Source organism: Piliocolobus tephrosceles, chromosome 16, assembly GCF_002776525.5.
Source record: "Piliocolobus tephrosceles isolate RC106 chromosome 16, ASM277652v3, whole genome shotgun sequence".
NCBI classification, from domain to species: domain Eukaryota; kingdom Metazoa; phylum Chordata; class Mammalia; order Primates; family Cercopithecidae; genus Piliocolobus; species Piliocolobus tephrosceles.
This window is the reverse complement of record NC_045449.1, coordinates 10,441,574-10,468,915: the sequence shown is the minus strand read 5'-3', so window position 1 is coordinate 10,468,915 and position 27,342 is coordinate 10,441,574. Positions and strand designations below refer to the sequence as shown.

At 39.8% G+C, this 27,342-nt stretch overlaps 1 protein-coding gene across 1 annotated transcript; it reads left to right on the top strand.

Moving 5' to 3' along the window:
* Positions 1-1,209: 1,209 nt before the first annotated feature.
* On the top strand, positions 1,210-27,023 carry LOC111525449 (myosin-1). Its single transcript, XM_023190851.2, has 40 exons — positions 1,210-1,232; positions 1,516-1,546; positions 3,094-3,337; positions 3,438-3,581; positions 3,697-3,853; positions 4,930-4,957; positions 5,702-5,816; positions 5,915-6,007; positions 6,139-6,202; positions 6,869-6,967; positions 7,055-7,158; positions 7,293-7,431; positions 7,646-7,764; positions 7,850-7,999; positions 10,168-10,338; positions 11,148-11,457; positions 11,855-11,922; positions 13,695-13,782; positions 13,865-13,982; positions 14,281-14,404; positions 14,493-14,629; positions 14,729-14,984; positions 16,577-16,819; positions 16,920-17,096; positions 17,179-17,324; positions 17,408-17,498; positions 17,581-17,970; positions 18,364-18,490; positions 20,127-20,245; positions 20,406-20,602; positions 21,326-21,509; positions 21,796-21,961; positions 22,055-22,179; positions 22,695-23,003; positions 23,091-23,294; positions 23,945-24,070; positions 24,161-24,331; positions 24,589-24,693; positions 24,813-24,908; positions 26,763-27,023. Exons 3-40 carry the CDS (start codon positions 3,134-3,136, stop codon positions 26,913-26,915), a joined length of 5,817 nt encoding a protein of 1,938 aa, XP_023046619.2. The 5' UTR covers positions 1,210-1,232; positions 1,516-1,546; positions 3,094-3,133; the 3' UTR covers positions 26,916-27,023.
* The last annotated feature ends 319 nt before the right edge of the window (positions 27,024-27,342 follow it).

Sequence of the window (27,342 nt, the reverse complement as noted above, 5' to 3'; positions counted from 1 at the left end):
TACGCTGGACTGCAAGTCAGGTGACCAGAGTCTAAACTGCTGTGTGATTTGTGGAGATTCTCTTCTATTCTTTGGATCTCAGTTGCTTTATTAATTAGTACAATGAGGAAGATGAATTAGATGATCCCTTATGGTAATAAAATGATGTGACTTTTACAACTAGTATATCCAGATATCTCCTTTCATAAGGCAAGCTATAGCCATTCAATCAATTGAAATATAAGTACAATAATACAGATGTGGCTGCAAAACCAGGTATATTAAGCAAACGTGGTCCCAGTCCCAGCCAGACAATGCTGACAGAGAGAGACGCAAGGCCACAAAGACAGTAAAATAAACTTAAAAAAAAATTAAAATAGAAAACACTGTTCAGGTATTGTTTGTAAGCAAAATATTAAATATATCCCATGGACACTTGATAGAGGAAAAATCATTGACGCTGCATATTTAGACAGAGAAATGCCCTGTTTCCAACATTTTCTTATGTTGAGTTTCATAGAGGAAACTAGATTTCACAAGCAACTTGGGCATCGAAAAAAACGAGAGAAGCAGGACATCTCTGTCTGGCAAGGCAATGCAATTTCGGAGCAAGTCTGAAGTGCCAGTGGAATGATTTGACAATGAATCAGAGGCGACTGATTGAAGGAAACAAAAGAAGCTATCTTTGGCTGCTCTTCATGAAGCAAGTTTCAAAATTAAATTTCCAAGCATCCTTGAAAAAGCACAATAAATTGCAAAAAAAAAAAAAAAAAAAAAAAGGAAATCTTTTTGAGACAAAGCAACAATGTTTTTATAACACTCTGCTAAAGAGCAGAAGCTTTCCTCCCGAGTATACTATCATAACTGTGCAGGCAGTTGAAAAGACTTCACACAGGCGACTCTGTGAAACAGAAGAGCAGTAGGCAACAAAGTCCAGGGATTCCAGAACTTAGCTGTCTTTGAAACAACACCTTACATTATTCCAAAGGCCAACAACTTTAAGATTGCCAACGACTCAAATTATTTATAGGAGATGGATTCATATACTTAACCCAATGTGAGAGGAAATATTTCTAATTATATCCAAACATCTTTAATATGAGGGGAATTAGGCTTGGAGACCGTCAATGCCAAAAACATGTTTTGCCAAATATGTTTTAAGAAAGAGGAGGAGGTTACGTGTTTTCCATATTTGAGCCTATAAAAGTACCCTTGGAATGACTATGACTTGTCTCTCCTCATAAAGCTTCAAGGTAAGTGTGTGTGAGGACAGGGTTCTGTCTGGAGGACGGTAAGGGATGTCTGGCTGCCCCCGTGCATGCCACACATCCTGGCTCTGGCTGCCCCCGTGCATGCCACACATCCTGGCTCCCACCGCCCCTGGCAGCCCTGCCAGTGAAGCACCAGCTTACTCTGTAGCAATTTTAATTAGATGTTGTAGTCGTCCCAGTCATTTCCTGGTTCTCAGTTAAGAATTATTCTATAATTGGGAATTGTTACAATTTAATCAGAAGAGATTTGCTCTTTTTCTTACAGTTCTGATCCACTTTAAGGTCGCATCTCTACGGTAAGATTCTGATTTTTTTTTTTTTTTCTCATTGCTCACAGAGCGCAAGGAATCTTCTGCAGTGGTTTGGAAGTGGTAGGGGGCGGGGTGAGGGGAGTGATAAAAACATCATTTCCATTTCATGGTTGATCGTGCTTCTCTTAAAAAATGGAGCATGACTTGAGAAACTGGTTCTCATTAACTCATATCCCTTGCAATATATGAAAATGTTTTCTCAGAGTCTTTGGGAATTTTATTCACAATAGTGAATTTCATTCACTATTTCCAGCATTGTAGTTTATCTTTTAAATGATTGCATTACAACATGCAATGTAACATTTCAAAGTGTTACTCAATTATCGAAAAAATTTAAATTTTCTATACTATGGCTTTTCCTCAGCCCTGTAAATATAAAAAACTATGAGAGATGATGTCTAAATGGACAAATAGAATGGTCTGAATCTTTGCCTTGGAAAAGTTGCTTAAATCTGCACGTTGTTTCACAATCTGTAAAATAAAAATTAACGAATATATATATATATACACACACACACATATATACACACACAATATGAAATATGATTGTGAGCATATTCAGCAAGATGAAGCATTTTAATTGTGTTATCAGAGTCAATATAGTTTCAATGGGAAAAATGTATCCAAATGAGCTTTCCTGGAAAAGGTACTTTTATTATTACAAATTAGAATATACATCAGGATTATTGACAGCATTAATGAATGCTAGTTAATGTTGATCCTGAAAAGAACAAGTCTTGTGAACTTGTTATAAAAATGTTAACAATAAAGCAAGAAAACATAGGTAAGAATGTTTTATAATAAATATTTGAGAAATGCTAAAGACCAGGGAAGAAGCTGAGTTTGTCAAAATTATTATACAGAGACAACAGAAACTGATAGATAATAGAATATTTTTTAACCATGCAAAACAAAGATCCATGCATTTCTGCTTTCCTGTATATTAGGAAGTCTTTGTAACTCCCAAATTTATAATGAAAATATTTCTGTCATGTACAGAGTAGTTCCTAAAATTATAGCAACATATTCCTATTGTTCTTTTAATTCACCAAGCCAGCTTTGAGCCCTTCTCTGTGTCCAGCATGTGTCCTAAGAGGTGTGAAGGATACCATAAAAAGAAGAGAACTCCCTGCCTGCAAGGTGCTTATAATCCAGTTGGGAAGATAAAAAACTATAAGTGAAAGAACTAGAGACTATCCTGCCACCATTATAGCTTTATGTTCTCCATAAGCCAATGATAGACAGCTTATAAAGATTAATATACATAATAAATGAAACAGAGAAAGCAGCTAAGAGACTGCAATAGGTGAGCCAGAAACAACAGTCTCTTTCCAAATGCATGATTAAGTATCTGTCAGCACTGGCACAGAACAAAGAGACTGACATTTTATCCTCAACCAAGCCAGGGAGGTGGTCATACCCAATGCAATACTAAGCACTCAACTGGTCAGTAAACTTTTTTAAAAAGTTTTAAATGTGAATCTAATGGTCCAGTTTCTTAATTTCTACAATTTCTTTCCTTCCTCTGCCAGCCAGGGTCCTTAACTGGGCTGCCATCAGTAACCTGCAGCCATGAGTTCCGACTCTGAGATGGCCATTTTTGGGGAGGCTGCTCCTTTCCTCCGAAAGTCTGAAAAGGAGCGAATTGAAGCTCAGAACAAGCCTTTTGATGCTAAGACATCAGTCTTCGTGGTGGACCCTAAGGAGTCCTTTGTGAAAGCAACAGTGCAGAGCAGGGAAGGGGGGAAGGTGACAGCCAAGACCGAAGCTGGAGCTGTGAGTAAAAACATCTGGAGCTGAGTAGACTCTGCCTCATTTCGGGTTAAGTTAGCAGACACTTATTTTTTGATCTGGCCTCTCTTGTTTGACTGGACAGACCGTAACGGTGAAAGACGACCAGGTCTTCCCCATGAACCCTCCCAAATATGACAAGATCGAGGACATGGCCATGATGACTCACCTGCATGAACCTGCTGTGCTGTACAACCTCAAAGAGCGTTACGCAGCCTGGATGATTTACGTGAGTTCTTTCTCACGGCCTTCTACTCATGAGAGTAGTTAATAGTTTTTGACAAGTAGTAGATGATTAAGGTCCCCATCAAATAATTCTGTTCCCCCTCTTTTTTTGGGTGCAGACCTACTCAGGCCTGTTCTGTGTCACTGTCAACCCCTACAAGTGGTTGCCAGTGTATAATGCAGAGGTGGTGACAGCCTACCGAGGCAAAAAGCGCCAGGAGGCCCCGCCCCACATCTTCTCCATCTCTGACAATGCCTATCAGTTCATGCTGACTGGTGAGTGGCTCAGCTGGTTTTCATATGAATTATTTTACCACCCATAATCACAAAATGTTAGAACTAAAAAAAGACCTTTAGAAAAAAACTCAATCCACCCCGCTGGTTGTTGAGCAGAGGTGACTAAAGCACAGAGAAGTACATGCTGTCAAAGCTGGTAGTAAAACTCTGCTCTCCTGATTACACCTCCCTGACTTTACTAGGCCATGCTATTGCTCCATCCCATTAAGTTGAATTTGTTTATGGTCTCCTTGCTTGGAAATACACAATTTATTTTATATATTTAAGTAATAAGAGCCAAGATTAAGTAACAACTGAATCATATAAATCATATATTATCTGAACAGAAATGAAAAATAGGAGTTCAATCCTTTTGGTGCCTCAGTTTCTTGTTAATTATAAATTAGATACTTTTACAAGTACTGTCATCTCTTTAAAGTCATCAGAGTGCATCTCAGAGATGATATCCTTTGAATGAAGATGATGTTTTATAGCTACACACATATAAACAGAAACTGTTTTCCCGCCTTAGAAAGATTTTATTTTGATTGAGGCATCCTCTCTTACCTCATCTTTCTTTAACACCATGGTACACTTTTGGGAGGGCTGATCGAAGTTAGGGCTATAGTCTGTGGCCAAAAGACACTAAATATTTTCTGTTTGTCTTAGAAACAAAATCTCAATCACGGCTTAACACTATTTCAATCTATTAAATGACAGTCCAAGCCTTTAGCATATTATGCATTTTTCAGCTATATGCATTAATCAGCAGACAGCATGCCATTGAAATCTACAGATGACAACTAAGGAATGTACCTAGCTTTGGAGAATACTGCTCTTTATATTAAACCAACAGGACACACTTTCTTTCTGTATTAAGGAATTTAAGATATGACATTTTTATGTGTCTCTTCCCCCAATTTAAGAGGCTTAAATATAATACCATAACTTTACCACAATATATTGAAAAACCCCATTGAATACATGACACTTATACTCAAATGCTCTGTTTCCCTATAGAAAGTTTTGTTTGTGTAACTGATACATGTGCTGATTGTCCACTGTTTTTCTTCTAGATCGGGAGAATCAGTCTATCTTGATCACGTATGTATTCCTATTCTGAGATTTATTGGCAGTTTATTCTCACTGGAAAAATGACAAACCGAAAGAAGAAATTAGTTAATGCTCCCTACTAAAGCAGTGAATGATCAACCTGGAACTAGATATAGGTTTAGCTTTATTATAAGATTTACATTGCATTAGAATGTAAAATAATAATGTTCTAAATCACCTCATTTGCTAGTTCAGTCTTGAAAGTTCCACAGAACTTTTCAGTGAGTAGAAAGTGTAAAATGAGCTTGGCTGGAACCCAGTATAGTGCAATGAGCAACATACAGCATTTGAAAGGTACAGCAGTTTAGAAATATTACTAGCAGTTCATTCTTAAGGCCCACTTAGAGAATGTCTGTTCCTTCAAAGACCAAACTTGAGCCATGTCTCTAGTACGAGGAAATGGAAAAACACATGCACATTTCATAGAGTTTCCTACTAACTGTTTCATTCACTATAGAGGTGCTAAGTACTTTTCAGACCCCTCAAGTCCAGGTCTCAGCACCCAGAAAAAAAGCTGACACATTATAAACACTCAAGAAATACGTGTTAAATGAATAATGACTGATTTTTTCTACTTCTTGTCAGTGCAGAGCAATAGAAATAATATGAGCTATATGTAGGCTGAAAAGAAAGATGTAAAAGGCTCTCTGATAGAGATATAAAGACAAAGGCACGACGTAGTTGTAGTTTCATTTGTCGCAGTGCTTAATTTCTCATGTGTTTGGTCTCTGACAGTGGAGAATCTGGTGCAGGGAAGACTGTGAACACCAAGCGTGTCATCCAGTACTTTGCAACAATTGCAGTTACTGGGGAGAAGAAGAAGGAAGAAGTTACTTCTGGCAAAATACAGGTGAGTCTGATTGTCACAGTCACAATCCAGGCTCTGTTGGGACTCTCGGGTAGGAAATTCCCAAGCCCGAGATGCAAGGACTGCTCTTGCCTTTGCAGGGGACTCTGGAAGATCAAATCATCAGTGCCAACCCCCTACTGGAGGCCTTTGGCAACGCCAAGACCGTGAGGAATGACAACTCCTCTCGCTTTGTAAGTCTCTTGGTTGCCAAAGGGTCTTCTCTGCCTTTAGATGCCAGAGAAAGCATGTCTGAATTATTTCAATGGCATCCCTACTATGTACTTCAAGTTTTGGGTATAACAACATCTTTTTTACTTACAAGGGTAAATTCATCAGGATCCACTTCGGTACCACAGGGAAACTGGCTTCTGCTGATATTGAAACATGTGAGTAACAGGACCTCCTAAATAGGATCCAAGAATGGCAAATATTGGTTTGGAGGAACACTTTGCAGCTCCTGCTGAATACGGAGCTTGTAAAGCACCAGTCTGCTGCCAAACATGCCTGTGGTTAACGTCAGTCTTATCCACAGCCCACAGTGTGCTTTACCCACTCCAGTCATGAGGTAATGCTTCTTTGGGAACTGCCAGGAACTGCTGGGCATGTCCAAAGTATTCCAGCCCCAGAATGATTTCAAATTTTTTTTTTTTTTAAGAAAAAACTAACACTAGGAGTAAACAAGTTGTCCAGGGATTGAGGATATGTGATTTCTTCCTAGCCTGAGCTTTAATACTGTTGCTTTTAGTAGTCCCTCTATGATATGGCAACAGGATGCTGCAGAGGGAGTCTCAGGACTCGATTATATTCCAAATGTCAAGGATCTTCTGTATGCGAAGTGAATGTCTTGATCCAAGTATATTTCACTTTTTTTCCCAGGAGGTATGAGGAACTGCAATAGTGTTTGTAGAGACATAATATGTGGTACTTCACAGGAACATTCAGCTGAAATCTCAAGAGGCCAATGAGATTTAGCTAATGATCCCAAGTCCCCAAACCACTCCAGGACATTGTGTAATTTTCCCCCATAATCTGATGTCTACTATCTGTTGCAGATCTTCTGGAGAAGTCTAGAGTTACTTTCCAGCTAAAGGCTGAAAGAAGCTATCATATTTTTTATCAGATCATGTCTAACAAGAAGCCAGATCTAATTGGTAAGAAAGAACTTAAATTCACAGCTAGAAGATTGTCACTGTACTATCTTCTAATGTAAAACAAATGCCCTGAATTCTGTGACCCAGAAATGCTCCTGATCACCACCAACCCATATGACTATGCCTTCGTCAGTCAAGGGGAGATCACAGTGCCCAGCATTGATGACCAAGAAGAGTTGATGGCTACAGATGTAAGTTATACATGAATTTTCACTTAAAATCCATTATGCATGGGAATGGCAATAACAGCCGTCCATATGTGTGTAAAGGATACAGTATAAATTCTCTTGTGCCCTAACCTTTGTCTTCTCATCTCTCCTGGTAGAGTGCCATTGAAATTCTGGGCTTCACGTCAGATGAAAGAGTGTCCATCTATAAGCTCACAGGGGCTGTGATGCATTATGGGAACATGAAATTCAAGCAAAAGCAGCGCGAGGAGCAAGCTGAGCCAGATGGCACTGAAGGTACCAAATGAATCTCCATCTGGGTTTAATGAGACAATATAGGCAAAAACATCCATTCCAAAACTCAGGTCTTCTTTACAGCTGAGCTCCTGATGGACATACTCAGATGTACCCACACACAGACTTTCTACAAAGTTATTCACTCAATACTCTGCCCCTTTGAACTGTGGTCCCAGAGTAGGTCATATTGGGTATCTGAATTATGTTTCTGCAGTTGCTGACAAGGCAGCCTATCTTCAGAGTCTGAACTCTGCAGATCTGCTCAAAGCCCTCTGCTACCCTAGGGTCAAGGTCGGCAATGAGTTTGTCACCAAAGGTCAAACTGTGCAGCAGGTAAGTGCAGGACCTCAATGAATCACACACATCCCAGGCCTTCATGACATGCCTTTAATAACACCAACAAACTTTATCTGTGAAGGTGTACAATGCAGTGGGTGCTCTGGCCAAAGCCGTCTACGAGAAGATGTTCCTGTGGATGGTCACCCGCATCAACCAGCAGCTGGACACCAAGCAGCCCCGGCAGTACTTCATCGGGGTCTTGGACATTGCTGGCTTTGAGATCTTTGATGTGAGTTAGCAGAAAACTTGTACCAAAAAGCTTCCAACAAGCAAGCTTGTTGCTGCAGTCATATAGCATGACTGTAGTCACTTATGGAAAGGGTCTATGAAAAATAGCTGCACTATAAACTTAACCGACACATGAAAGAGCACCAAAAGACCATGAAAGGAAATGAACTTTGGAATGAGATAGACCTGGATTCAAACTCCTGCTCTGCCAATTACTAACTGTGTAATAATGGGAATGGTACCTGATTGATCATTGGGCAAATTCAACTAGGACCTATACGTAAAGCACTTAGCATTCCAGATCACAGACTCACTTCTGAGATCTGTCTGCTGGTTTCAAGATTTCTGAATTTTCAGCCCTTAACACAGTCCCCAAGCATGCAGGCAGCACTCAGTAAACAGTAAGATAGTGAAGGCAATAATAGGATCAAAGATGGCAGTGGAGAAGACAAAGTCTTTAAAAGAAAGACTTTGAGATTCTGTTTGCCGAGAAATGAAATGTGTTTAATTATTAGGATAACCTCTGCAATACCCAGGTATTGAGGATAGAAATGGCATCATAAATAAACTCAACTTTGTCTGCCTAAGAAAGAATATCTGCTACACAGCTTAGGAAATAAGGTTACTGAAATCCTCCACTTGACAGCAGTATCTTGGATGTTTCTCATTTAGAGGTCGCACTTCCAAACTTTTATCTATGTATGAAACTGGATGAAATTTTAGAAATGGAGGCACTTCCAGACATTTCCAAGCCAACATGGGAAGAAACGAATAATCTGTCATCAAGCAGGAACAGAAAAAGCAATCCACACTTTTTAAAATAAGAAAACTAATGACAGGGTACTTGCAATCATTTTGAGCTTTTTTTTTTTTTTTTAAGTAACAGCTTTATCGAGATATAATTAACGTATCATACAATTCACCTATTTAAAGTATAAAATTCAATGGTTTTTAGTATATTCACAGGTACATGCTATCATCACAACAATTTCAGAACATTTTGATCACCCCAACAGGAAATTCCATTTTGTCCTCCCCCTAGGCCACAGAAACCCCTAATCTACTTTCTGTCTCTGGATTTGGCTGTTCTGCACACGTCATATAATGGAATTGGATAATATGTGGTATTTGTGACTGGCTTCTTGACTTAGTATATGCTTGCCAGATTCATCCCCCCCGTAGAACTCCTTTGACTTTTCCGTATGGTGATAGTGCCTTTAAACAAGGGCATCCTCAATTGTGTTTCCATGTAAGTGTCCTGAATAATGAAGCAGGGCAGGCCTACTCAAGTTCTGGGAGTAGTTACAAACACTGGCTCTGGTATCAAAATGTTGGGGTTTCTGCCATGACCCTTACTGCCATGGTCTTACACAAGTTACTTAGCCTCTCTAATAGTGTTTCCTCACCCATGAAATGAGCAAATGATACCACCTACAAAGGTAGCTGTGAGGATTAAATGCAGTAACTTATACAAGGCACTTAGTATAGTGTCTACTGTAGAGTAAATGTTCACCAAAGAGTAGCTGTTGAATTTTTAATATTAAGGACAACATACAGACCGTAATGGCTCAGATCTAACAAACTTAGCTAGTTTACAACATAATTATAAATCATTAAGAAACCTCTGACCAACAAAAACAAATACTGTAAAAACCAAACAACCTTTTCAAAAAAACTTTTAAGTTCAGTGGTACATGTGCAGGTTTGTGACATAGGTAAGCTGTGTTGCCCACGTATTAAGCCTAGTACGTGTGAGTTATTTTTTTCTGATCCTCTCCCTCCTCCCACTCTCCACCCTCCAATAGGCCCCATTGTGTGTTGTTTCCCTCTATATGTCCACATGCTCTCATCATTTAGCTCCCAGTTACATGTGAGAACATGCAGTATTTGGTTTTCCGTTCCTGCATTAGTTTGCTAAGAATAACGGTCTCCAGCTCCAAACAACTTTTCTTATTGCATAGGAAAGCATCATTCAGAGCTTGTTGACGGGTGTTGAAGAGACAATTTTAACAAGTATGCTAACAGCAGCAAAAACTTCATTGCGTAGGTATAGGTAGGATAAAACAATACCATCCTAAGAGGGCAATTTGGCTAACTAAGAAAACACCACTTTCAAAGAGAAGATTTCATTATAAATGGAATGCTAATTTGTATTTTCCACTTATTTAGTTCAACAGCCTGGAGCAGCTGTGCATCAACTTCACCAATGAGAAACTGCAACAGTTTTTCAACCACCACATGTTCGTGCTGGAGCAGGAGGAGTACAAGAAGGAAGGTATCGAGTGGGAGTTCATTGACTTCGGGATGGACCTGGCTGCCTGCATCGAGCTCATTGAGAAGGTTGGCTTCCTTTTTGCAGATCACAGATCATACTGCTGTACAGTATTTAAAAGAAAATCATAAAATCTTGATATAGGCAATGGCTAAATATTTCTACTTGTGAAAAACACAAGGAGAATTCCTTATTTTGCCAACTCTGAGGTAGATATTCTGATAAAAGGAGATTAAATATTTTCTATAGAGTCCAGAACTCAACACATCCCCACAGTTTGCAATACAAAGTCTTACATTTAAAGTCATCTTTCCTTACAAAAAGTGCACTGATTAGAATATTTTTTACTTATTTTTTTGTCATCCTAAAGTCATCATTATTGCATTAGAAGTATGAATTTCTACTAATGTACGTTAAAGCAGAGGCTTTTAAAATCCAGTGTGTGAAAGACTCACCAAGAATGCTCGGTACAGTTGCAGGTTTTCCTCATCTCACCCCTAGAATACTTTCTGGTAAGTGTAGGATGAAGCATCAGAATCCTCATTTTGAACAAGTGATTCTGATGTAGCTAATTTGCCAGTCACACTTGGAGAAATATTGCTCTAAGGTCTCTGGGGTAAAGACACAAACTCCACAGGCGCACAGCCCTCATCTGTCTTACTCTGTCATATCCCAGAGCCTGACACAGCACGAGGCTCCTGATCAGCACCCAATAAATATTTGTTAAGTTAATGACTTCTGACCAAAGGAATGAGTTTTCATTAACTCTGTAGAATTAAAGGGTGAATTGATTCAGATGGGATCATTATTAATGTCACGTGTTATTTCTATAGGCAGACAGAATTCAAGTGGCATTTCTTTCTTTTCATGCTTCCAGCCTATGGGCATCTTCTCCATCCTGGAAGAGGAGTGCATGTTCCCCAAGGCAACAGACACCTCCTTCAAGAACAAGCTGTATGAACAACATCTTGGAAAATCCAATAACTTCCAGAAGCCCAAGCCTGCCAAAGGCAAGGCTGAGGCCCACTTCTCTCTGATTCACTATGCTGGCACCGTGGACTACAACATTGCCGGCTGGCTCGACAAGAACAAGGACCCCCTGAACGAGACTGTGGTGGGGCTGTACCAGAAGTCTGCAATGAAGACTCTGGCTCACCTCTTCACTGGGGCAACGGCAGCGGAAGCAGGTACTTATCAATATAATTAATCTTTTACCTAATATATAAAACATAACCAGAGGTCGGATGCAGTGCCTGTAATCCCAGCATTTTGGGAGGCCAAGGTGGGTAGATCACCTGAGGTAAGGAGTTCAAGACCAGCCTGGTCAACATAGCAAAACCCCATCTCTACCAAAATTATAAAAATTAGCCGGGTGTGGTGGCAGGTGCCTATAATCCCAGCTACTCGGGAGGCTGAGGCAGGAGAATCACTTGAACCCGGGAGGTGGAGGTTGCAGTGAGCCGAGATCACGCCACTGCACTCCAGTGTCTCAGGAAAAAAAAAAAAAAAAAAAGACAAAACAAACAACAAAAACCATAACCAGAGAAAGGCCGTCCTATGATTGCTTCTTTTTTTTCCCCTTAGAGGCTGGTGGAAAGAAAGGTGGTAAGAAGAAGGGTTCTTCTTTCCAGACCGTGTCTGCTCTCTTCAGGGTACAAACTTCATTTTCTCTGTCTAATTAGATTTAGGATATTAAATGTACTCTATGGTGTGGGGGAAAAACTAATCTTTCAAGGATTCTAGAACTGGATGTAACTCAATGAGATAGTTCAGCTGGTAGTGGTAAAACTGAGTTTTAGGGAGCTTGGGGATAATTTGGAAGACACACCTCACTATTCAGAAGACACAGGAGTCGGGGAGATGAAAGTGAATTGCAGAAGTCAGTATCAGACAGCAAAATTCAATTCTGGGGCCTGAGAATGAGGTCATTTAACACTTAAAAGACTCCACTGGGATAGGATTACGTAAAGCTGAGATTTGCTTGAGGCTTTGGGAGCCTCCAAGTGATTTAGGTGCTTAAAGATATATTGGTATAGAACAGAAATGAGTAGATTTTGAAAGCTAAAGATAAAACAGTGGTGGGAATTGGAGCCCCTGTCAAAAGAAGGAAATAAGAAACCAGATGTGATTAAAAAAAAATAGCACTTGAAAAAAAAAAATACGGCCGAGTACAGTTGCTCATGCCTGTAATCCCAGCAATTTGAGAAGCCGAGGCAGGCAGATCACTTGAGGCCAGGAGTTCGAGACTAGCCTGGCCAACATGATGAAACCCTGTCTCTACTAAAAATACAAAAATTAGCCGGGCATGGTGGTGCACGCCTGTAATCCCAGCTACTCAGGGGGCTGAGGCATGAGAATCGCTTGAACCCAGGAGACGGAGGATGCAGTGAGCTGAGATCATGTTACTGCACTCTAGCCTGGGTGACAAAGCAAGACTCCATCTCAAGGAAAAAAAGGAAAGTCTATTTTTCTTTTGGCAATCCCAATTCTGATTCCATCTCTAATAACTGATGCTGTAGATATTTGGAAAAACCAGGATTTCCAAAAGATGGAAAACTTTACACGCTTGGTAACATGGCTGTCAGTTTTCTACCAATTCCCAGAATAGGCATTAATAAAGGCCACTTTCTGTGGAATAAGCAGGAGGACACAGCTCTGTATCTATGGCAAAGAATAAGCATGTGATAGACACATAGATACAAGTGAAAGTCAGGTAAAGAAAGAAGTGGGTGTGACTGGGCGCCATGGCTCACGCATGTAATCCCAGCACTTTGGGAGGCTGAGGCGGGTGGATCACTTGAGGTCAGGAGTTCAAGACCAGCCTGGCCAACATGATGAAACCCCATCTCTACCAAAAATACAAAAATTAGCTGGGGGTGGTGGCGTGTGCCTGTAATCCCAGCTACTCAGGAGGCTGAGGCAGGAGAATTGCTTGATCCCGAGAGGCAGAGGTTGCAGTGAGCCAAGATTGTACCACTGCACTCTAGCCTGGGCAACAGAGCAAGACTCTGTCTCAGAAAAAAAAAAAAGAAGAAGTAAAGAAAAAGAAAAAAGTGGGAGAATGAGAGGAAGGCATTGATTAGTAGTAAAATTAGACCATGTATCTAGGCAAAAAGAGAATGGGCAGAGTATTTCCATGTACTTAAGAGTGTCATAGTGAATTTAAAACATATACTAGGAAATTCAACAGCAGTGAACAGTCACTTCAACAGCAAGTAGAAATCTATGTTTCTAATGCACACCAACAGAAAATAGGAGGACATATTGCGAATGTGGAAATTCCAGAGATAACTCTTTGAAAATTTTCATCTGGATACTATTCATAAGAATTAAACCAGTGTCATAGATCACAATGATTATGTCTATAAATATGAATGTAGAAAAGAGTACACTTCTAAAATTGTAAACTCACATGGTTCCACAGGAGAATTTGAATAAGCTGATGACCAACTTGAGGAGCACTCACCCCCACTTTGTGCGGTGCATCATCCCCAATGAAACTAAAACTCCTGGTAAGACATTTCTGATATCCAGACAAGCTCCAGCATGTGTGCAATAGACCAGGAAGTATGACATGTGGATTCATTCTTTTAGGTGCCATGGAGCATGAGCTTGTCCTGCACCAGCTGAGGTGTAACGGTGTGCTGGAAGGCATCCGCATCTGTAGGAAAGGATTCCCAAGCAGAATCCTTTATGCAGACTTCAAACAGAGGTCAGACATTTTTGCTGTAAATTATTTTAAGGTTTCTATTACTTCTTAGACATTTTTCAGTGAAAGAATCCTTTATACCTCCTCTTAAAATTGAAAAGAAGATAAACTCACTTAACAAACTCCATATTGACATAAGAAAAATCTGAAGTCTTTTGAATATACAGAGGATAGATAAAGGGGTAGATATGAGTTCTTGTTTATTTCAGATTACCCAGTGGCTATGTTGTTTCTATAGCCAGACAGGAAGATTTCTTGTCTGTGACAACAGCCGTATCATTTTTTTGTCTGGCTTAAACAGATACAAGGTATTAAATGCAAGTGCTATCCCTGAAGGACAATTCATCGATAGCAAGAAGGCTTCTGAGAAGCTCCTTGGGTCCATTGATGTTGACCACACCCAGTATAAATTTGGGCACACCAAGGTAATATTCTGTAAATCCTACCTGATGTTATTCCCGTCCCTTTGAATTTTATGTAAATTTTCTGATCTGAAATTCTTCCCACACATAGGTCTTTTTCAAAGCTGGTCTTCTGGGGCTCCTAGAGGAGATGCGAGATGAGAAGCTGGCCCAGCTGATTACCCGAACCCAGGCCATGTGTAGAGGGTTCTTGGCAAGAGTGGAGTACCAGAAAATGGTGGAAAGAAGGTATTAAGTAAAGAATTCTTTACTTAACCTCATCATCCTAGGCCTTTTAATTCTGCTTCTTATTATCATCTGATTTGAACATTTCTGTTCCTATGACAGAGAGTCCATCTTCTGCATCCAGTACAATGTCCGTGCCTTCATGAATGTGAAGCACTGGCCCTGGATGAAGCTGTATTTCAAGATCAAACCCCTCCTCAAGAGTGCAGAGACAGAGAAGGAGATGGCCAACATGAAGGAAGAATTTGAAAAAACGAAAGAAAGCCTTGCAAAAGCTGAGGCCAAAAGAAAAGAGCTAGAAGAAAAAATGGTTGCTCTGATGCAAGAAAAAAATGACTTGCAACTCCAAGTTCAAGCTGTGAGTATCCAGAAGTCATTTCCTGCAATCTGATGCTAAAACTTCAGCTCAGTGGTCACTAAGGAGAGGTCTAGATTCCACTAAATAAGGGACAGGTTATGAATCTTTAATAATCCACAACTCCTTAGAATGTTCTATAAAATTCCATACGCAATATTACTAAAAATCACTGTGGTAGGATTCTTTGCTGTCAAGAAGGGAAAAATAAAAGCGTTTTTCCTTCCCCTCTGTTGTTTTCCATAGCAGAATGTGAACAAGAAATAAGGTGAGCTTTGCTCCCTAAATTCTCCCTACTGAAAAATGCAAGTAAGAGCTGTGAAAAAGAAAAATATTGTCAGTGAAGAGGAAGGAGACTTTGATGAAAACGCATTAACTTGAAATTGATATTCTGAATTTTGTATCTACAATCCCTGAGCAACTTTCTGCTCAACTTTATTTTTAGAAACTTTTTAGTACCTGAAAGAGTAGGATTATGGCAAGAATAATGGCAATGCTTTCTGGTAAGGATAATGGCAATGCCTTCCACAGATAATGCCTATTTTTATGCAAAGTATGAGAGAAAGGGTTGATATTCTCATTCGAATGTCCCAGTAACTATCCAGAGGCTTGGGGGGAAATATTTGCTCAAGAGCCACTACCTAATCCATTTTTGTAACCCAAATAACAAGACAGTTCACTTGCTGCCACCAAAACCAACAGCAGAAACATTAAAAGTTACCCTCCTAGTTCTCTGAATTCAGAAAGGGAATTGACTAGTCCCATTGTGCCTACGAGTTTGGGACACATATTTAGAAAATCTAAAGAATGATGAATTGCGAATACCTAGGTTGGCACTGTGACTTTCCTGTACTTTGTATAGACCGGGGTTTTCCACACTGAGGAGTGGTTCATCATGCCTTCAAGAAACAGGAGATAATTTATCCAAGAATACTCCTCTCCTTTGAGGATAGTATTATATAACCTCTGTTGAACAATATTCTATCAACTTTCCACTAATAAATATTGGGTGAAGTTCCAGACAGGGATGTAAGTTTGAATGAGAGACATGGTCCTTCCCTCACAGTTTATCCCAACTCCTATTTCTTCTCATGAGAAATATGTTTGCTACTTCTCTAAGCATCACCTTGAACATGTTCCATTTCCTTTGGTGCTTCCAGGTGTTCCTTTAGTTCCAAGCTACTCTGTCACTAGATGACACTTCTTCCTTTTAAGGCACTTTTCTGATTGTACCCCTCTCTCTTAGCAACCTGCTAGAAACCCAATCCTTCTGTCTATTGGTTTTTCATATATTGAATGCTCCTGAAAATAAATATTAAAAAAAGAAAATTGGCTGACCTGAAATTATATACCAACACATTATATATGTTATAGCAAATATAATTGTAACATAATTTCACCAGGAACCATGACTTAAGTTCCTTTTTTTATCACCAGACTCATAAGTGCCCAATAAATATTTGCTGAATGGTAGAAAGCTAATAAAAATTAACCTGAAGCCTTAAAACAATTTACTTGTTTGGTTTCAAAATATTAATAAAATCTGAAAATGTCTAGGAAACTAAAATCTATAAGTATCTATTACCTCTTCTCAGGAAGCTGACAGCTTGGCTGATGCAGAGGAAAGGTGTGACCAGCTGATCAAAACCAAAATCCAGCTAGAGGCCAAAATCAAAGAGGTGACTGAGAGAGCTGAGGATGAGGAAGAGATCAATGCTGAGCTGACAGCCAAGAAGAGGAAACTGGAGGATGAATGCTCAGAACTGAAGAAAGACATTGATGACCTTGAGCTGACACTGGCCAAGGTTGAGAAGGAGAAACATGCCACAGAAAACAAGGTACCAATCATATTCTACAATACTGTATAGAACTGTATACTGTTCTGCCACCCAACTAAGCTGCTTTAGAACAACTAAGCTGCTTTCTTCACCTTTGTAGGTGAAAAACCTCACAGAAGAGATGGCAGGTCTGGACGAAACCATCGCTAAGCTGACCAAGGAGAAGAAGGCTCTCCAGGAGGCCCACCAGCAGACCCTGGATGACCTGCAGGCAGAGGAGGACAAAGTCAACACCCTGACCAAAGCTAAAATCAAACTTGAACAACAAGTGGATGATGTAAGTCTAGTATCATCAAGGACATTATTTTCTTCTAAAGGAAGATAAGCATTCCTTCTGATTCAACATTATTTATATTTAGCTTGAAGGGTCCTTGGAGCAAGAAAAGAAACTTCGCATGGACCTAGAAAGGGCTAAGAGGAAACTTGAGGGTGACCTGAAGTTGGCCCAAGAGTCCATAATGGACATTGAAAATGAGAAACAGCAACTTGATGAAAAGCTCAAAAAGTAAGTAAGAAAGAATTGCTTATGGATTTGCTTCCAACATTAGATACGGACTAAATTGTTGTCCTTTGCTACTTTTCTAAAAGGAAAGAGTTTGAAATCAGCAATCTGCAAAGCAAGATTGAAGATGAACAGGCACTTGGTATTCAATTGCAGAAGAAAATTAAAGAATTGCAAGTAAGTACATGATTTTCATCAGTCTGGCTCCGAGGCAGTTATGATACAAAGAAGCTGAGTTTGTATTCTGCACCATTTCCAGGCCCGCATTGAGGAGCTGGAGGAAGAAATCGAGGCAGAGAGGGCCTCCCGGGCCAAAGCAGAGAAGCAGCGCTCTGACCTCTCCCGGGAACTGGAGGAGATCAGCGAGAGGCTGGAAGAAGCCGGTGGGGCCACTTCAGCCCAGATTGAGATGAACAAGAAGCGGGAGGCTGAGTTCCAGAAAATGCGCAGGGACCTGGAGGAGGCCACCCTGCAGCACGAAGCCACGGCGGCCACGCTGAGGAAGAAGCACGCGGACAGTGTGGCCGAGCTTGGGGAGCAGATTGACAACCTGCAGCGGGTGAAGCAGAAGCTGGAGAAGGAGAAGAGTGAGATGAAGATGGAGATTGATGACCTTGCTGGTAACATGGAGACCGTCTCCAAAGCCAAGGTACAATCAACACTTCACATGGATTATTTGGTTTTTTTGTTTTTCCCTTTAGCACAAATATGATTTGTATCTCAAAAACATCTCATGAACTAAATCAGGTGCCCTTTTATTCATATCATGGATAGCACAATTTAGTAAAGAAGTTAGATTAACAAGCAATTCAGTGGCAGTATGCTTGGACTATGTATTAGTCTTTCCATCACAATCTAAGTATGCGTGGATTATGTATTAGTCTTTCCATCACAATCTAAGACCTTTGCTGGTTTTGTTTGTAAAGATAGTTTCTTCTCAAAATAAATGAGTACTGCAGCTCCTATGGAATGTTTAGATTACTGAAACTTTCTTTGGTCCAACTACTGACTTGAGATGCCTTCTACCACTTTTTGAATGCAGGGAAACCTTGAAAAGATGTGCCGTGCTCTAGAAGATCAACTGAGTGAAATTAAGACCAAGGAAGAGGAGCAGCAGCGGCTGATCAATGACCTCACAGCGCAGAGAGCGCGCCTGCAGGCAGAATCAGGTGGGCCATTTACCAGTACTGACCTTGAATGACGAATTCACCCTGCATGTGCGATCTGCTGAAAAACTCTGCATTTAGTTACTTGAGGTCATATACTACCTCCCTGGGAGATCCCACTAATATGAAAACATTATTGACCACTGGCATGAGGTTGCTTTCTTTCATATATATATGAGAGAAATATATGTGTATATATATGAAAGATATATGTGTGTGTGTGTGTGTATATATATATATAGAGAGAGAGAAATAGAATCAGGTCCTTTTATTTTTGAAGACTTTAAGGAAGATTTGGCTTTAATCAAAAAGTTATCAAAAACAAAGTGTATCCTTACAGTACCTCTTTTCACTTTTCAAAATGCTTTCGCAAGCTGTGTGTTATTTTCCTCATTAGTCTGTGTAATACTATCCCCATTTTAAAGACAGCGGATTATGGTAGTGATGAAGCGACTTGTCCAAGAATGTTTACTCCAGTCTTTTTCCTGAAGTCTTGCCAATTACTGGTAACTAACATGGTTAAGTAGGGAAATACTCAAGACCACAACCCAACTGAGAAGCATTCAAGTAAGATTTGTAGATTTTTGATTAGAGAAATTGGAAAGTTTCTGCATTTATTCCCCCTCCTACTGACCTGTCCAACTTTCGACCAAAGTTCTATCTCCCCAAGTACAGATAACAAGATGGAAATTGTTTTATGGGTAATTTAGGCTATTAAAGTAATAGGCAGGTTAAAGTGTTGGAAAATCACTCTACATCTTTGGTATTCAAATACGTTCTTTCTATAACAAAGTTCAGAATAAGTTTTTTTTATTATTGTTAAAAGGTGGTCACTACACTTCATGAAAAAGAAAAACTATATCCTCAAGGAGTCAAAATGTTCCTTGTAGTTTCTCTTCCTCAATACATGTTTATTCCTCCTAACCCAGTGGTGTTTAAAAAAAAAAAAAAGATAATTCTTATTAAATGCCGAAGAGATAAAGTTCAAGATAACTAGTTTTAAAATGGTGTGGAAAAGTTTTCCTACCTTTCTAACATAATATAGTGTATTTTCTGCATTATGGTGCTTAAAAAATTAAAGACATGTGTAAATGCCATTTAGTTTGGAAAGTACTTATCCAGAAACCAATTCATTCTGGGGATGGGAGACCACTTAATTATTTCTTAATATAAAAATCCTTGCAGAATTTCTTTTGACTATCACTTCTACTTACAGAAGAAAATGCCCAAAGTCTCTTATTTTCCACAGTATAAATCCTTTGTTTCAACCAACTTTCAATGGAAGGCAAATTAGTCAACACTATTGCCTTACATAAAATAAAAAGTACTGGAATATTTTGTTGGCTTGATTTACATTTTTTTCACATTTCTTCGTCAATTCTGACTATGATCAAATAATCATAAATATCTCTTGAAATATTTTGTGCTGTACACAAGCATGTAATCTCCCTCAAATTTCTCCATGCTTCTAATTTTTACATGGATTGCTTATCAGGGTTAAAGCGGATGTTGGTGGTTTGTTGTCACCCATGCCCTCCATCAAGTTTCAGACTTGGCTCCCTTTCCCTGCTCAAGTTTTTATTTTAGAGTTTTAATTTCCAGAGTAAGGTTGAGTTTTCCGGACCTTGGTCTTTTATAGGTGAATTTTCACGCCAGCTAGATGAAAAGGATTCATTAGTTTCCCAGCTCTCGAGGGGCAAACAAGCTTTTACACAACAGATTGAGGAACTGAAAAGGCAACTTGAAGAGGAGATAAAGGTAAGTTCCACTTTTTGTTGTCATTCTTGTCATTATTGTTCTTGTAGTTGTTTGTTTTTCACTTACTTTTACAGACTTTCTTCTGGTGGCCTATAGGAGATCAGGAATCAAATATCACTTTAAATATAAAAAATTAAGTCACCAACCTCTATGTTCTCAGGCAAAGAGTGCCCTGGCACACGCCCTGCAGTCCTCCCGCCACGACTGTGACCTGCTGCGGGAACAGTATGAGGAGGAGCAGGAAGCCAAGGCTGAGCTACAGAGAGCAATGTCCAAGGCCAACAGTGAGGTTGCCCAGTGGAGGACCAAATATGAGACAGACGCCATCCAGCGGACAGAGGAGCTGGAGGAGGCCAAGTACGTTCCAGACTTAGTTAAAATGGAACTATAAGGGCAAACAGTTTCCTTGCTCCCAAAACATATGAAAAACTAGGGAAAAAACATTCTGGGACCATATATAGCCTTGTTGTTGGAATTAATGTTTTGGTAGATGCCTTAGAAGAGATTCTGAGAGGAGTTCTCAATGCAAAATGTATTATCGATGTGGGAAGGCTTCTTTATTATTTATGGATTAATTAAAAGCTAGCACAAATAAGGGACATAATTAGACAGACAAAATCAAATATATTTCATTTGAATTCAATGTTTCCAACATTTGAGCCCTTAATATGTTGGACAGCCTACAAGAATACAAAGATCAGTACAGTACAGACTCTCCCTCTGGGGATTAAAATTATGTGGAGACACAGACATACAAAGCAGTAATTCAAGGTAGATATTAATATTCTATAGAAGAGGAATAAGACAGCTACCTGGAAGGGTAAAATGTTAGCTCATGCTTGTCATGGATGGCCTTAAAGTCACTCTATGAAGTATGGCAATACCAAAATTAGAGTTGTTTTCAGTATTTGGTGGTAGGATAATGGGAATGCGTTAATACAGAACTGGACCTACAGAACAAGCTTGAGAAGCAAAGTATTAAAGAAGTCTGATTGTGGAATTCACTCTCTTGTACCCACTTTGAAACACCCAATTCAGTTGACAGCCATTCACTTTTATTGTCCATATTTCATTTTTTAGGAAGAAGCTGGCTCAGCGTCTGCAGGATGCTGAGGAACATGTAGAAGCTGTGAATGCCAAATGTGCTTCCCTTGAGAAGACGAAGCAGAGGCTCCAGAATGAAGTTGAGGACCTCATGATTGATGTTGAGAGGACAAATGCTGCCTGTGCCGCCCTGGACAAAAAGCAAAGGAACTTTGATAAGGTATCTTCTCCAGTTTTTCCTTCAACTTTCAACATAGAATTAACAATAGCCTACTACCTTCAGTGTGCCCAATTCAAATCATCTGAGGGCTGTCCTCATTGGCTCTCGACCCATCAGCTGCTGTCTGTGGAGAGGGGAAGTGCTGCTGTGGTTTCTATTCTTCTCACTTGTAATTTTTTTTTTTTTTTCAGTCCCAGAACACCTCAACTTAGAGTTGCTAGAATAGATGGTTTTTATCTCATCAAATTTTCTCCACTAAATTTCTTGTCCATTCCTTGACCTTCAGATCCTGGCAGAATGGAAACAGAAGTGTGAAGAAACTCATGCTGAACTTGAAGCTTCTCAAAAGGAGTCCCGCTCCCTCAGCACAGAACTATTCAAGATTAAGAATGCTTACGAGGAATCCTTAGACCAACTTGAAACCTTGAAGCGGGAAAATAAGAATTTGCAACGTGAGCACATTTTACCTTTACTTTAACAATAAAAGATTTGAAAGACTCTTTTCCATCGATGAACAAATTTCTATATTTTTTGTTCACCAATAGAGGAGATTTCTGATCTCACCGAACAGATTGCAGAAGGAGGAAAGCGTATCCATGAACTGGAAAAAGTAAAGAAGCAAGTTGAGCAAGAAAAGTCTGAACTTCAGGCTGCTTTAGAGGAGGCAGAGGTAAGCATTGTATTGCATACTCTAAAACAATTACAAGAGGAATTGGGCTCTATTAAATGCAAGGAATGGTGAATCAAGAGAAATGAAAAATCTTTTTTGCTCCATGTACTAGGGATGAGAATGGAGAACTGACCATGCATACAACCAACATAACCATATGTCAAGAACTGTGCTAGATGCTGAACAAAGAAAGATGAATCAGTTAAAGGCCCTGCTTTCAAGGACACAATTTAGGGAGATAGAAGCATATAAAACCAATAATAACATTCAATAATTTGTAGAAATTTCTGTAATAACAAAATAAAAATGTATGATGGCAGCACAAAGGCAGAAACGGTGTGTGTTAGAGAATAGTAAAAAAGTGCAAGGGCATGAAAATGACACTCTTGCTTAAATCTTACTACTATTTAGAAATCTATTTATAAATAAGGTTTCATGAAGGACAAATCATTCTTATCTCTAGAATACTACACACTTCCATTGCCCTACTAATGTCACCTCTTGCTGTCATTAAGGCATCTCTTGAACATGAAGAGGGAAAGATCCTGCGCATCCAGCTTGAATTGAACCAAGTCAAGTCTGAAATCGATAGGAAAATTGCTGAAAAAGATGAGGAAATTGACCAGCTGAAAAGAAACCACATTAGAATCGTGGAGTCCATGCAGAGCACGCTGGATGCTGAGATCAGAAGCAGGAATGATGCCATCAGGCTCAAGAAGAAGATGGAGGGAGACCTCAATGAAATGGAAATCCAGCTGAACCATGCCAACCGCATGGCTGCCGAGGCCCTGAGGAACTACAGGAACACCCAAGGCATCCTCAAGGTAAATATGTCTAAGAGATGGTCCCAGGACAATTGGGGTGCCTGCAACCCTGAGAACATGGTGTCTCAATGACGGTTTGCTTCACAGGATACCCAGCTCCACCTGGATGACGCTCTCCGGAGCCAGGAGGACCTGAAGGAGCAGCTGGCCATGGTGGAGCGCAGAGCCAACCTGCTGCAGGCTGAGATCGAGGAGCTGCGGGCCACTCTGGAGCAGACAGAGAGGAGCAGGAAAATCGCAGAACAGGAGCTCCTGGATGCCAGTGAGCGTGTTCAGCTCCTGCACACCCAGGTGCATGTAATAACAGAATAGAAAAAATACAAGGGTATGAAAATGACATTCTTGCTGAAATCTTGGTACTATTAAGAAATCTATTCATAAGATTTCATGAGGGATAAAGTTTAAAATATTTTATTTTTTGATTATCTATATTTTTGTTTATCTGAACTATAACATCCATAGTTGATTGTCTTTTAAACATGTCAACTTAGATAATTTATGAAACAAGGAGGAATATTAATGAATTCATTTAGTTAATTAGTTTATGGGTTTATTAGAACATCAGGCTTCCTAATTTTTCTCTCATGTGCCTAATATTTCTTTCTTTTTTTTTTTTTTTGAGGCAGAGTCTCGCTCTTTTGCCTGGGCTGGAGTGCAGTGGCCGGATCTCAGCTCACTGCAAGCTCCGCCTCCCGGGTTTAAGCCATTCTCCTGCCTCAGCCTCCCGAGTAGCTGGGACTACAGGCGCCCGCCAACTCACCCGGCTAGGTTTTTTTTTTGTATTTTTAGTAGAAACGGGGTTTCACCATGTTAGCCAGGTTGATCTCGATCTCCTGACCTCGTGATCCACCCATCTCGGCCTCCCAAAGTTCTGGGATTACAGGCTTGAGCCACCGCGCCCGGCATGTGCCTAATATTTCTAAATTTCACATTTTAAACAGAACACCAGCCTGATCAACACCAAGAAGAAGCTGGAGACAGACATTTCCCAAATCCAGGGAGAGATGGAAGACATCGTCCAGGAAGCCCGCAATGCAGAAGAGAAGGCCAAGAAGGCCATCACTGATGTGAGTGAAGGGTAACACAGTGGTGGTCAAACTTGAATCTTAATTTGCTGTCTTAGCTGTCTTCACCCATTCTGTTTTACTGCTAATTAGGCTGCCATGATGGCTGAGGAGCTGAAGAAGGAACAGGACACCAGTGCCCATCTGGAGCGGATGAAGAAGAATCTGGAACAGACAGTGAAAGACCTGCAGCACCGTCTGGATGAGGCTGAGCAGCTGGCCCTGAAGGGCGGGAAGAAGCAGATCCAGAAACTGGAGGCCAGGGTGGGTCTCCTAATCAGCGTGTATTCCTATCTCATTCCAATCCAACGCATGATTCTGAATACCTAGCACTACTAGATGATGTGGGGCATACTGAGACGAGGGAGAGCTATTCCGTCATGCCCAAAAGCTCATAATAAGGAAAACTGAACTAGGGCATTAAAAACTACATACGAAGCAGAGTAAAAGAAGTATGTGTGTCATAGGAAGAAGTAAAAATTCATCAAGTGAATGTCCTTAAAATGTCCATCTTCTTGTAGGTTCGTGAACTTGAAGGTGAAGTTGAAAGTGAACAGAAGCGCAATGTTGAAGCCGTCAAGGGTCTACGCAAACATGAGAGAAAAGTGAAGGAACTCAGTTACCAAGTAAGGAAAATGGCCTGTCTAGGTTTTCACTTTAGTCTACATGGGATTAAAAGCCATATGTATTACAAAATGTGATATTTGTACTTTCAAGAAACTTACTCTTGAAAATATTATTTCAGACTGAGGAAGACCGCAAGAATATTCTCAGGCTCCAGGACCTGGTGGACAAACTACAAGCAAAGGTGAAAGCCTACAAGAGACAAGCTGAGGAAGCGGTGAGTTCACAACCCCTTGCGGTAATTTTTCTCAGACATGACCAGGCCAGTTTAGTTAAAGCGACAAAAGAAAAGATGAGTAAAATGAGGAAGGATCAAAGGAAAACAAATGACTACATGGAGGTCCGAAGCTAAGGTAAAACCAACCGCCTGACAAGCCAGCCAGAAGATGTTCTAGAGATGGGGAAGAGCAAAGGCAAAGCTTTTGAGTGGAAAAGAGTCTGGCTCAAGAAGCAGACAAAAAAAAGGAGGCAAGTACCACAGCTGCGGCTGGAAAGCCAGGCATGAGGCAGCTCATAGGGTCTTCCAGGCCATGGTAAGAAGTCTGGATTTTATTCTCAGTACAATAAGGTACTGGGAAGCCAGGGAGGGTTTTAATGTGGGTCAGTCATTACCTGATCTATATTTTTTAAAAAGAGTATTCGGGGTACTATGTAAAGAATGGGTTATTGGGTAACACAAGTGGGTGCAGACAGACATGTTAGGAAGCTTTTCGGGTTGGTTCTGTGGCTTGGAAAAGAAAGTGGAGCAGAGAGAAGTGGAGAGATTCAGGATATATTTTGGAGGTAGAAACTATAAGATTGTTAGTAGGTTGCACTTGGGAGATGAAAGAAGGCAATTAAGAGTAATTTATCAAGTTTATGATTTAAGTAATCAGGTGGATGATGACTTAAGTGGGGAACAAAGGGAAGAACAGATTTGCAGGGCAAGAAAGAAACAGGAAATCTGTTGTGTATATATGGTATATATAATACCATATATACACAAGTGAACGTGTCAAGTAAATCATTAAATATAAGATTCTGAAACTCAGAAGGTCTTGGTTATGTTCAAATCAGTAGATTCTTAACACTCCACTTTATCTCATTTCCCTATCCCATGATTCATCTGGACTAATAATCAAATAGTATCAATTTCCTACATATAAATATGCATATTTACATATCACAAATGAGTTCCTCTGTTCATTGAGGATTTTTATTTTACCCCTGACATCTAAGGTAAGAGAGAGAGAAAGATGGGGATGGAGGGGAATGAGGGAGGGAGAGAAAACAAACACACGTGTACGCGGACACACATGCACACACACACACACACACACACACGTCCATATCTTGGACAAATTGCTTAATCTTTCTTCAGTTCCTGCTTTCCTCATCTGTAAGAGGAAAAGCTGAGGTTTTTTCTCAAGCTATACTATTTAATGATTCTAAGCTTTATGTCTGTTCTAAATTTGAATGCCACATTTTGGAGATTCTTACTGAGACTTTTAAATAAGAATGATTACCAGAGACTAAACTAGAACTGACCTGCTCAAATTCTCTGCTATATATTTGAGTATAATCAGAGACAGCTCAGACTATTTTAAGAAACAAACTTCTTGCTTAATTTCTAAACTTAAGTGGCAATAATTTATATTCACATGGCAATAACTTATATTCAAGCCTAATGGTTTGGTTTGGTATAGATTGCATACTTGCATTCTTAAAAGGTTTGGTTGCATACTTGCATTCTTAAAAGGTTTAGTTCCATTCTCAGGATTCTGAAAAACAACACAAAACAAAACAAAACAAAAAAAACACAAAGCTGGACACCTGGCATATTTAGTAGTAGCTCTAGGATGTTTCGCTGTTCTAAAAGTTCAGATACAAATGTCACCTGTCCTTCCTTCTTATCTACGAGTTCAAGAAGCTAATGCAAAAAAAGAAAAATACAAATTCAAGAGCATTTCTCTAGGTTTCTTAAAAGATCTGCTAGAGTGATTCATTTTTAAGTAAAAAGGAAATTCAAGATCCATTGAATTTCTGAAAAATTCTGAACTTTTTTTCCTCATAAATGGATTTCCATTCACAGGAGGAACAATCCAATGTCAACCTCTCCAAATTCCGCAAGATCCAGCACGAGCTGGAGGAGGCCGAGGAACGGGCTGACATTGCTGAGTCCCAGGTCAACAAGCTCCGGGTGAAGAGCCGGGAGGTTCACACAAAAATCATAAGTGAAGAGTAATTTATCCAACTGCTGAAAGGTGACCAAAGAAATGCACAAAATGTGAAAATCTTTGTCACTCCATTTTGTACTTATGACTTCTGGAGATAAAAAATTTATCTGCCAAAATCTTGTGAGTCTCTTTTTCCCCTCTATGGCAATTTGTCTTTAGAAGTACCGAGAAAAGAAAACCATCTCAACAGTTTGGTTACATTTTACAGAAAAGTGCTTAGTCACCAATATTAAGACATGATAGAGAGCAGCTAGGCCTACCTGGGTAAGTCCCACTATATGCGTCCCTATGGGAAGTAGGTGAACCTAAAGGTATACCACAGGCACACAAAACATAGAATATTTGGTAAACCTTACTTGACAAAACATAGCTAGTTTCTGTCAATGAAATTATTGATTTCTTCATAAAATGATAGGAAATCCTTCATCCTAAGGC

Bases quoted from the DNA above. Each gene is read 5' to 3' on its own strand.
- LOC111525449 (XM_023190851.2), top strand. From the start codon at position 3,134: ATGAGTTCCGACTCTGAGATGGCCATTTTTGGGGAGGCTGCTCCTTTC. The intron at 3,582-3,696 runs GTGAGTTCTTTC...TTTTGGGTGCAG, and splicing joins ACGCAGCCTGGATGATTTAC to ACCTACTCAGGCCTGTTCTG. The intron at 13,983-14,280 runs GTCAGACATTTT...TGGCTTAAACAG, and splicing joins TATGCAGACTTCAAACAGAG to ATACAAGGTATTAAATGCAA.